At 38.4% G+C, this 11,682-nt stretch overlaps 1 protein-coding gene across 1 annotated transcript in view; it reads left to right on the forward strand.

The window, feature by feature from the left end:
* The window catches only part of LOC135202169 (steroidogenic acute regulatory protein-like), a 321,018-nt gene that overhangs the window by 26,406 nt on the left and 282,930 nt on the right, over positions 1-11,682 (forward strand). Inside the window, 1 exon segment of the mRNA XM_064231424.1 lies at positions 11,295-11,458. Within this exon segment, the coding sequence (XP_064087494.1) occupies positions 11,295-11,458 (164 nt within the window).

Consider the following 11,682-nt stretch of genomic DNA (forward strand, 5'->3'; position numbering starts at 1 on the left):
CTCAGTGACTTTTCGGGCTTTTCCGTCACCCGAAAGGCAGACCATGTGTATACGGAAAGTGCAAGAATTCCTATTGAAAGACCAATGCTCAGCGAGAGAGTGGATGAGCCTGCTGGGACACTCTCTTCGTTAGAGGCGGTTCATTTCAATCTAGGGAGACTTCACATGAGGCCCTTACAGTTCTTTCTGAACGAAGTCTGGCCAAGAAGATCGCAACCAGATTCCTTCCGGTTTCCAATTCCTCCAAAGATAAAGGAGGAACTAAAGTGGTGGCTAGTTCCGGAGAGGTTGTCAGAGGGTACGTCACTCCAGCAGAGGAACCCAGACCGGATATTATTTTCCGACGCGTCAGACGCAGGCTGGGGAGCGACGCTGGGCCCTCGGGAGGAGTCAGGCCTTTGGAGCGAAGAAGAAAAGGCATGGCACATAAACAGGAAGGAACTGATGGCGATCTTCTTGGCTATGAAAGCGTTCAGACCGTGGATCAGCGGCAAAGTAGTGCAGATCAACGCGGACAATACCACAGCTCTGGCGTATATACGGAAACAAGGAGGAACCCACTCGTTGTCACTTTGCAACCTGGCGAAGGAGATTCTTCTTTGGTCGCAGAAAGAAAACGTCACCCTGCTCACCAGGTTCATTCAGGGAGAGAAGAACGTCAGGGCGGATCTGTTGAGCAGGGACGGACAAGTGCTTTCCACGGAGTGGATGTTGCATCTTCAAGTATGCCAGAGACTGTGGAAGCTCTGGGGCACTCCAGTAGTGGATCTTTTTCGCTAACCGCGGCGACGAAGAGGTTACCGAACTATGTTCTCAAATCCCGGACCCTCGTTGCCCCCCCCCCCCCCCAGTCGCAGTCGATGCCTTCCCTCCTACTAGATTGGACGGGGCTAGATGCGTACGCTTTTCCCCCGTTCAAGATTTTAGGAAAGGTAATGAAGAAATTCAGGGAAAGTCGAGGAACAAGGCTGACCCTGATAGCCCCATACTGGCCGGCTCAAACGTGGTTCACAGAGGTACCTGGGTAATGGACAGTAGATTCCCCGAGAAGTCTACCCACGAGAGTAGATCTTCTCAAACAACCCCACTTCGACAGGTTCCACAAGAACACCCTCGCTCTGGGTCTGACTGCGTTCAGACTATCGAAAGACTTGTCAGAGCGAGGGGGTTTTCTAGAGAAGCAGCGAAGGCAGTTGCAAGAGCACGAAGACCATCGACTATCAAAGTTGTACCAGTCGAAGTGGGACAACTTCCGTTAGATGGTGCAAGAATCGGAAGATTTCTTCATCCAGTACCTCTGTGACTCAGATTGCAGATTTCCTGCTATACCTGAAGAAAGAACTAGGTTTGGCTAATCAGACGATTAGAGGCTATAAGTGTATGTTGTCGGCAGTGTTTAGACACAGAGGTTTAAACCTGTCCAATGACGCAGATCTTAGAGATCTCCTCAGATCGTTTGATACAAAGAAGGATCGACGGTGCAGAACCCCTTCTTGGAATTTGGACGTCGTTCTCAAATTCTTGGAGACGGATAAGTTCGAACCTATGGGTCAGTGCGCCGTTGCAGAACTAACTAAGAAAACTATTTTCTTAGTAGCCTTAGCTACAGCTAAAGGATTAGCGAGCTGCAAAGCTATTGACAAGCAAATAGGTTGGAAGCACAACAAAGCAGTTTGTTCTTTTCAACAGGAGTTCTTAGCAAAGAATGAGAATCCTTCGCATCCATGGCCAAGATCATTTGAGATTGAAGGACTGGCTGATCTGGTAGGTCAAGAACAAGAAAGGGTTCTTTGCCCAGTAAGAGCCTTACGGTTTTACGTAGAAAGAACAAGAAGCATTAGGGGAACTTCATGTTCTCTGTGGTGCTCTGTTAAAGATCCTACTAGACCTATGTCTAAAAACGCAATGGCTTTCTTTGTAAGAGAAGTCATTAAAGATGCTCATTTGCTTTGTCAAGAAGAATGCTTCGGTTTAATTAAAGTTAAAGCTCATGAGGTGAGAGCAGTAGCTACGTCCTTAGCATTCAGGAAAAATTTAGCCCTCAAGGACATTATAGATTCAACGTATTGGAGGACAAACTCTGTGTTTGCCTCGCATTACCTTAGAGACGTGAAGACAACTTTTGATAATTGTCAAACGTTAGGCCCGTATGTATCCTCAGGTACAGTACTGGGCAAAGGAGTTTCCACCCCATAAACCTTAATAAAACATGCTAGGTTTTATTTTAAATTAGGTTATAGTGTTTTTTATGGTTGTCTGAGGAGGTTAAGACCAACTCAGTCTGGTGATTAGTGTGTATTATATGTGTGTGTGGTTCAGGTGACTAACTTTCCTAGCATGAATGCCCGTGGTGAATGAGGGCTAGGGTTCTCTGTCAACGAATTGGTCACGTCCAGTTGTCAGGCCCTTATTGTTAGCTTTCTCAACAAACAGGTCACGTCCTAGTTGAGAGCTACTAAGGTTTAGCAGGCTAAGAGGCAGGAGCCTACGAAGTCAGCTACCTTAGCCATGTAAGGAACATAATACATAGTTCTAAAAATTTGGTTAAATTTTTGAATTATGACGATTGCTGTCTATGACCCACCTCCAAATGTGTCAATCAGCTATATATATACCTGCCAGGTAAGTGTCATGCATAAAAATGGTATTGTTATGATACAATAAAGTTTTATGCATACTTACCTGGCAGGTATATATAATTAAATTCCCACCCTCCTCCCCTCAGGAGACAGGGTTCAGAGAAAATCTGAGGAAAACGGGAATAGTTCCAAGTACCAGCGCCACGGAGGGAGCGGGGTGGCCATCACCTGAACTACCAGTGTACTAGCGGTTGCCGCGAGTTTTGAAATTCTGCCAGTGCGTCAAGAGGATAAGCTATATATATACTGCCAGGTAAGGTATGCATAAAACTTTATTGTATCATAACAATACCATTATTTTCGTATGCAGAGGCAAAAAAATCTTCGTATTTGATTTTGTAACTTGAATTTTTCGTAGGTTGGGACTTTCGTATGTCGAGGTTCCACTGTACAGTAGTACCTCGAGATAAGAAATTAATCCGTTCCGAGGCGCCCTTCGTATCATGAAGTTTTCGTATCTTGGACCACATTTTATATGTAAAATGGCTAATCCGTTCCAAGCCCTCCAAAAACACCCCAGTAAATTATATTTCCAGGCCTAAAACACATGTTCTAGGGTTACGACGCCGATCCGACGGAAGTAATATGACTCCAAAAAGGCAAAATACTGTACATACTTGAGTAATATTCAACTGCATGTAATGTTCAACCCCATTTTTACTGCATATATTAGGACTTTAGCATATGTCCCTTAGCAATAAGCCTAGCCTATGTTATTGGTTGCTACTGTAGCCTAGTTTATGATTCTGACATCTAAACCTAAGAGCTAAAAGCTTAGAATATGCCAATAAAATGTATAAATAATCAGTTTGTACTTATTTCAAATAATTATTAATTAATCATTAACTATAATACACAAAAAAAAAAATCCTTCCAATCGATTGTTTACATTCAGCTCTTACCCGTCTTATGAGTACCGAACGATCGCCAAGCAATCATTTTTCCTAGCACACAGTAAGCTATAAATTTTCATTAGTATCTCTCTTCAACTAATGAAACTACCAAACAGTATAAAAACCATTCATTTCTATTCTTTATTCTATTTTCTTTAACCTAATGGAGATAGCTAGTTACTTAACAGCTAAATGAAATGAAAATACGATACTTAAACGTAAAATTAAACAGAAGAAAAGAATTCTAAAAAATACGTATTTGTGGCCCCCAGTCTGATTTGTCTTATTTAATTTTATGATATCTAATTCACAATTTTTTTATTAAATGTATTGCATGTACTCATTTCAAATAATTATTAAGTAACCATTAACTATAATAAACAAACAAAAATAAGCTTCCAAACTTCTGTTTACATCCAGCACTTACGAGTATTGAACGATCGCCAAGCAATCACTTTACACAGTAAGCCATAAATTTTCATTATCTCTCTTCAACAACTGAAACTACCAAACAGTATAATAACCATTCATTTCTATTCTTCTCTATCTTTACCTAATGTTTTTTTTTTTATTAAATGTATTGCATGAATAAGTTTTTCAATTTACAGCATCCTTTTACCAATAGAATACTTAAAGCACAAGAGGTAGATGCTGACCAATAGGAGAGCAGGACCTTATGGGGTGACTAGCATCAGGAACCAATGGGAGAGCGGGAGGATGGTGGCAAGTTTACTCAGTTGGTGGCGCGGGAGTTTTAAAATTGTTCTCGGTGGTCCGGGGGAATCTCGGGACTTTACAGCAACAACCTTTCGTATCTTGAAAACTTTTCGTATGTAGAGCTGTAAAATTTTTCGTATTTGCTTTCGTATCTCGAGTTTTTCGTAAGTTGAGCCTTTCGTATGTCGAGGTACCACTGTATTTCGATTTATGGTGAATTTTTTAAAAACACTTTTTTCCTCACGTACATGCGGTAACTCTGCTGAAATAATCAGAAATTCTTTCGCCCGATTGTCGTAATGTTTGCACCGTTTTATATGAAAATGTGAGCAGTTTCATGTAGAATATAAAAAACAACCCATGGTTGTAGCTTTTATCAATTTTCATATAAATCATGATGTGCCAAAATTTCAACCTTTGGTCAACTTTGACTTGACCGAAATGGTCGAAAAATGCAATTGTAAGCTAAAACTCTTACATTCTAGTAATATTCAATCATTTACCGTCATTTTGCAACAAATGGAAATCTCTTGCACAATATTTTGATTTATGGTGAATTCTGAAAAAAAAATTTTCCTTATGTCCGCGCGGTAACTGCCAAAAAAATCAGAAATTCTTTCGTCAGTTTGTCGTAATGTTTGCACCATTTTATATTAGCTGTTACATAAAGTTTTATATATGAAAATGTGTGAATTTCATGTAGAATACTACAAAAAACAACTCATGGTTGTAGCTTTTATCAGTTTTGAAATATTTTCATATAAATCACAATAGGTGCCAAAATTTCAACCTTCGGTCAACTTTGACTCAACTGAAATGATCGAAAAACACAATTGTAAGCTAAGAATCTTACATTTTAGTAATATTCAATCATTTACCTTCATTTTGCAACAAATTGGAAAACTCTAGCACAATATTTCGATTTATGGTGAATTTTTTAAAAACACTTCTTTACGTCTGCGAAGTAACTGCCGAAAAACTCAGAAATTCTTTCGTCAGTTTGTCGTAATGTTTGCACCATTTTATATGAGCCGTAACAAAGTTTTATATATGAAAATATGCACATTTTCATGTAGAATATAACTAAAAATAACTCATGGTTGTAGCTTTTATCAATTTTGAAATATTTTCATATAAATCACGATAAATAGAGAAAATTTAACCTTCAGTCAACTTTAACTCGACCGAAATGGTCGAAAACTGCAATTTTAAGCTAAAACACTTACAGTCTAGTAATATTCAATCAATTACCTTCATTTTGCAACAAATTGGAAGTCTCTAGCACTATTTCAATTTATGGTGAATTTTTAAAAAATTTTTTTTTACATCTGTGTGTTACGAATTCATGCATCATATTGTGATAATATTTTCTCTGTGTTGCTTTGATCATTTTACAATTTGTTATATACCTAAATCATCGCAATTTAGTGTACAATACAACAAAAATATTAACTCATTAGCTTTAACCGTTTTGCTCACAGCACGATCTGTATACCTATTATATATGAATTTTTTTTTGCACTGTCATATATTCCAATATTTATATATGATAATGACATTTTTTTCATTTCTGATGGTTGCATACTAAACTTCAGGCAATGCCAAAAAGGAGCCAAAAATTAACTCTTAATCTTAAAAACTAAGCGTGCTGTGATTTAAAAAAAAAAAAATTTTCCGCTTCGGCGCTAACTCCCGAACGCCACCCGCATACGCGAGACACTTTGGTAAATAGCGGCTCAGCGTTTAAGGGTTAAGCTGTCCGAACCTCATTTTGGGCCGTTGAGTGCAGCCTCTTTCAGAGACCTTACAACGAAAACCTTGTTCTTGGTTAACCTTATCCACAGCGAAGAGGGTGAGTGAGCTTCACTTGATGGGGAAGAGAATTGGGTTTGCACAAGGTATGTGCTTTAGCCTTGGGAATTTTAGTGAAGAACGAGACTCCCTTTAAGCCTTGGCCTTGATCTTTCATGACCAAAGGCCTCACAGACTTAATAGGACCAGAGGAAGAAGAGATCCTTATGTCTGGTCAGAGCCCTCAAGTACTACCTTCAGTGAACAGGGAAGATTCGTGGCCCCTCTGATCACCTATGGTGCTCTGGTGCTCTGTCAGGAACCCGTTGCACCCTCTTTCAAAAAATGAGCTGGTGTTCTTCTTGAGGAATCTTATTGTAGAGGCGCATTCACAGATTAAAGTGTCTGAATTTAATTCTGTGAAAGTTAAAGCTCACCTCAAGCTCCTTTAAGTATAACCTATCTCTAGTGTGTATTATTCAAGCTACCTATTGGAAGTGTAAATCAGTGTTTACATCTCATTACCTGTGTGAATTTGCAACAATTTATAATTGCAGTAACTTTGGTCCGTATTTAGTTGGTGGCACGTTGTTGGGTAAGGGTGTATAGGAAGTCATTCCATCTTAATCTTGTACTCTCCACCTTGAGTAAGGTTGTTGAGTCACAAGGAAAGCTTGGGGGTACTATGTACCAGGAGTACCCTTCAGTTCTTTTATTTTTGATACTAGTTGGGTATGAGTTTCTTAATATATTTTGGGGGGCGATATATATATATTATATTTACTCTGGTTTCGATGTTTTTTGCTACTGTGCCCTGGGCAGGGGCATCATTGGGTAGACCTTGCTAGCCACAGAATATATCTTAGCTGCATGGCTTCCACGAAGTAGAGGATGACTCTTGGCTATACCGCCATGTGTCTACTAGTTAAGGTGAGTGTTATCCAGAGGCAGTAATCATCTGTAACAGCTCTCTTAACAGTTAAGGAACCAACAAACATTTTCTAAATGCCAGCACTGTATTTGTTTTTCTTTTCATTACATGATATGAATTGCAATCTAGTATCCATGGATCCCACCTCCAACAATGTGGGATTCAGCTATGTAACTACTTGGTTAGTTGCATAAATAAAAATATTTTTTTTATAAAAAGATTTTTTTTATACTTAACAAATACTAGCCCTCCCTCCTCCTTCTCTCAAGGGTAAATGGACATGAGCAACTGAATTCCATGCTGAGTTGTTTCCTCTCTCCCTCGTTAGTGGGCGAAGGTTAATCACCTAGCCAAAACAAAATAGCACCACTGCAAATTTCAAAAATTCCAGCAGCTGCTGGATAGAAATTATAGCTATTTAACTTGGTAAGTATGTATAAAATCTTATTTTATCATAAAAATATAATTTTGTTCTTACACAGTATACAAACCATCAGTCTTTACATGAAGAAGACTTACTTCCCTGGTGGGAGGACTCTGAGTAAGCTTCTGAACTGACTGATAGTTGATCTCACCTTGGCCTCCTTCCTGGTCATGTAAGAGCAAAAAGAGGAGACCATGCCTTTGACATGTTGAACAAGTGAGAACAACTGTGTGTTCAACTGTCAGACTTCTGGACCTTTCGAATTAATGTTAGCAACTTTGCTTCGAAAAAGGCTTGGATGAACTCGGTGTCAGAGACAATAAAACTAGAGATAACCAACGGGTCATTTTGTTGTCAGCCCCTCTCTCCCCTTGCTAGAGAGAAACCTTTCATCATCCACCATCAAGGCTATAGAGCCATGTTGGGATCAGTCTTTCATCATAGAGAATTGAACTTGTCCTCCAATCTGGACATTTCAGAGATTATTGAGTCTATTGACACCTCCAAGGGTAAAGATTCCCCTACAGTACCTTGGAATCTCAACGTAATTTTGAAGTGGATGTCAGGTCCTCACTTTGAGCCTATCCATTCTATCTCCTTAAGAGACCTAACAAGAAAAACCCTTTTTCCGATATCTTCAGCGATGGTAAAGAGGATCAGTGAAATGCATTTCTTGGATAAAAGGGTAGGCTTTTCAAAAGGGAATGCTATCTGCTCACATTCCTTTGATTTTTTGGCCAGGAACGAGTCCTCCTCTAACCCATGGCCTCATTTTTTCTCTATGAAGATCCTAACAGAAGTTCTGGGATCTGATGATGTGGAAAGATCAGTGTCCAGTGAGATCTTTCAAATACTACCTACATAAACTAAGGACATTTGCGACAATTCTTGCAATGTGTGGTGCTCTGTCTAGAACCCATATAGACCATTGTCTAAGAATGCACCAGCATTCTTTCTACCAGATGTGATCCACAAAGTGCACTCGTCAGTTCAAGAATACACGTTCCCCTTATATAAAGTGAAATCTCATGAGGTTAGAGCAGTAGCCACTTCTCTGGCTTTTAAAAGAAACCTGTCCTTATTAGTAATTTTAAACTATATTTTGAAAATTGAGTAATTTTAAACTACATTTTGAAAATGTAAATCTGTGTTGGCATCTCATTATCTTCGAGATATTGAAACAATGTAGGATGATTGTAGTACCTTGTGTCCTTTTTTTGTGGCTGCTGTGGTGTTGGGAAAGGAAGTGTAGGAAGTAGGAAGCAACCCTTCCTAAAAAAATTTTTCTCCTTGATATAAGATGTTGGTTTTTTTGGGAAGCTTAGAGGTATGAAGTACATGGGTACCCTCCAGTCCTTTGGTAGGGTGGTGGTGGTTTTTTATTTAGATATATTTGGATATAGGTAACAAGTTTTTCTCTGGTGAATTATTGGTACTGAGCCCTGGGCAGGGGCAATTTATCTATTCCTTTATTGGCCATTGGAAATATCCTTCACAAAGGTCCCACTAAAGTAGTAGGTGCTTGCTGGCTATACTGCCACACCTCTACATGATAAGATGAGTGACAACCAGAGGCGGTACTTTCCTGGATTAACTCTAGTCAGGTAACAAATCAACAAATATTTTTATATTATGTTGGCAAATTTTTTCTATCCTCTTTCTAGTTTACAGTGTTAATATTTTGAGGTAGAAATATCCATGCATCCCACCATCCCTCAATGTGGGAATCAGCTGTATAATTACTGATTAAGTCCTATAATTAAAAATTTTAAAAACTGACATTTTTATTATAGATAAAGTTTTGATTATACTTAACCAGTAATTATATAATCGGAGCCCACCCTCCACCCCCTAGCAGGATTCTTTCTCCTTAAGGGCATAAAACAAACAGCTATTTGCCAGGTGGTTCCTCTCTTTCCTTGAAAGTGGGTGGGGTCATTGTAACCTAGCCAATAAAAAAGCAATGACCCACTGTACTTCATCTGGCTTTCTGAGTCTTGCCTCAGAAATGAAAAGGGGCATGAGAGAAGGATTACAGAGGACAAAGTAGAATGAGATTCATTTTTCAGTACTTCAATTGTTAATGTCCTTTTTTGTCAGGTTTCTTGTTCTTTCTGTCAAAGAGGAGTCTTAACCTATGAAAATCTGTTGCCTTATTGTTTGTTCCTACAGATTCTTAGTTGTTGCAGAAAGGGTAAATATGACCCATGGGTGGATTATGGCACAGAGACTTGAAAGGCACCTGGCCTCCTATTCTTTGAGAATTCCATTTCAGAAACTTAGCTCACATTCTCCTGTCATCTCATTCAGATACTTAGTACAGTAGCAAGTGTGTAGATACAACTCCAGCATCATCTGCTTTGTCTGTTTGACTGATATTTACTCTCCATGACCTATCACAAGAAGTACACTCAAGAAACTTGCCCTCTCTTTGCCAGTAGCCTTATTCCCCTCTGCATTAGGACTAGAGAGAGGAAGTGTGATATTCATTTGTTTTTAAGGGTAACAGAACTCTTAAAAGGAGAAGATAGATTTGGTTGTCAGGTGTAGGATGTGCTGCAATATTGGCTAATGAAAAAAGCTAGTTTTCCTTACACAATAATGCTATTTTTTCATAGCAGAATTGTTGGCTTTGTGATGAGCAGTTAAGATTACTGAGATCATGCTACAACAGAAATTTATCCTTTTCATTGACCAGCAGTGTTTTAAGAGATCTTTAAAAATAAATTCCCATTACTAATCTGTTTGTTCAACAGATTTCCAAGTTTTCATTTGACAAATTATATGAAGCTGGTATCAGTGTTGAAGTCTGTTGGATCCCTAGACAAAACATAAAAGGAAATAAGTTTGCTGAAGTGAACATCACATTAAAGTAGTATCCTATCTTTGAATTGGCCACACTCATCTGACTCAGTGCCTTAATTTGGAGAGTGCAGAACAGCACTTTCAGTCAGACATCTGTTGATTGTCCATCTGTCAATCAATAATGTAAGTCAAGCATTAGAAACAAATCCTTGAAAGAAATTCTGTCACAATCTTTAACATGTTCAAATCATCCAGTTAGTAGATTTCTAAGGGATACAGTATATTGAATAAGATGTAATGTAGTCATAAATTTTTCAGGACAGATTTGTGACAGTTAAGAATTTCAACTTAGTAGTCTGTGCAAACTATTTACTTATTAATAATCATTGTGAGCTAGGGATGGGGGTTTGAGTGGGCCATAGTTCTATCTATGTACCGAGTCAGAAGGGGCTACTGCTTGATTTTCCCTGGCCCTAACGTTGGTGAAGGTGGCCTTGGGCTGTGATTGTATATGTATGTTGATTAGCAACCTTGAACCTTTAACTGTAGTGATTCTTATCTTCAGGTATCATGCCAGTGTTGTCCTAAGCTCCCAGTATATGTGACAGTAACCCTTGAGAATTGCTGTCGCAACCAAGGTTTCACCAATAGTTAAATGTTAGTTTGAATGGCTTAAGCTATATGTGCATGAGGCAAATAGAGGCACAGCTAGAATATGAACATTGTTTTATATATTTTAGGTATTGCTGCAATCATATTGTTTGTTGATCAGTGCTTTCCTTAAATTTTTATTTTTTGCAAAATGAGAAATGTACAGTATATCTGGGGTATGCATCATGAATTTTCACCTTTGGTTTGTAACTGAGTCAGCCTTGACCTTCTGTACTTGTTTAAATTTCAGTATGACCTATGCTGGATTACATATATAATGAATAATGAAATGTAGGTATGTAGCACTGTATTTTTTTCTAAATATCATAGAGAGCTAAAGTAAATTAATTACAGTTTTCAGAAACTTAGTGAAGATATCTTAAAATGTACATTTGAAGGAGGGGATTACTGAATGTGTTTACCAAGGAAAACTTCTTTTTTAGGAGGACTTGGGGGTGTAAATGCAGCCTCAACAGAACTCTTGATGACAAATTACGTGTCAGGAATGCAAGTTAATGGACGTATGTCTGCAGTACGTCGATTCTTCTGCTTGTTTGTCACCTTTGATTTACTCTTTACAAGTCTGTTTTGGATCATTTGTATATTAGTAAGTATATTAATCATGAATTTGTTATCTTTATAGTTTACAATTTTCCTATTGTTTTTAATTCCATGATCTGCCTTCTTGAAAACCACAGTTCTTAATCATATTTCATAACAGTGTATGCATAGTCTCACTGTACAGTTTTCCACAGTATCATTATTTTATAATTAATGCTTTAGCATTCACACTGACCATATGCTTGTTACAAGGACTTACAAGGATTAGGA

This window comes from Macrobrachium nipponense, chromosome 30 (genome assembly GCF_015104395.2).
Source record: "Macrobrachium nipponense isolate FS-2020 chromosome 30, ASM1510439v2, whole genome shotgun sequence".
In the NCBI taxonomy this organism is placed as follows: Eukaryota; Metazoa; Arthropoda; class Malacostraca; order Decapoda; family Palaemonidae; genus Macrobrachium; species Macrobrachium nipponense.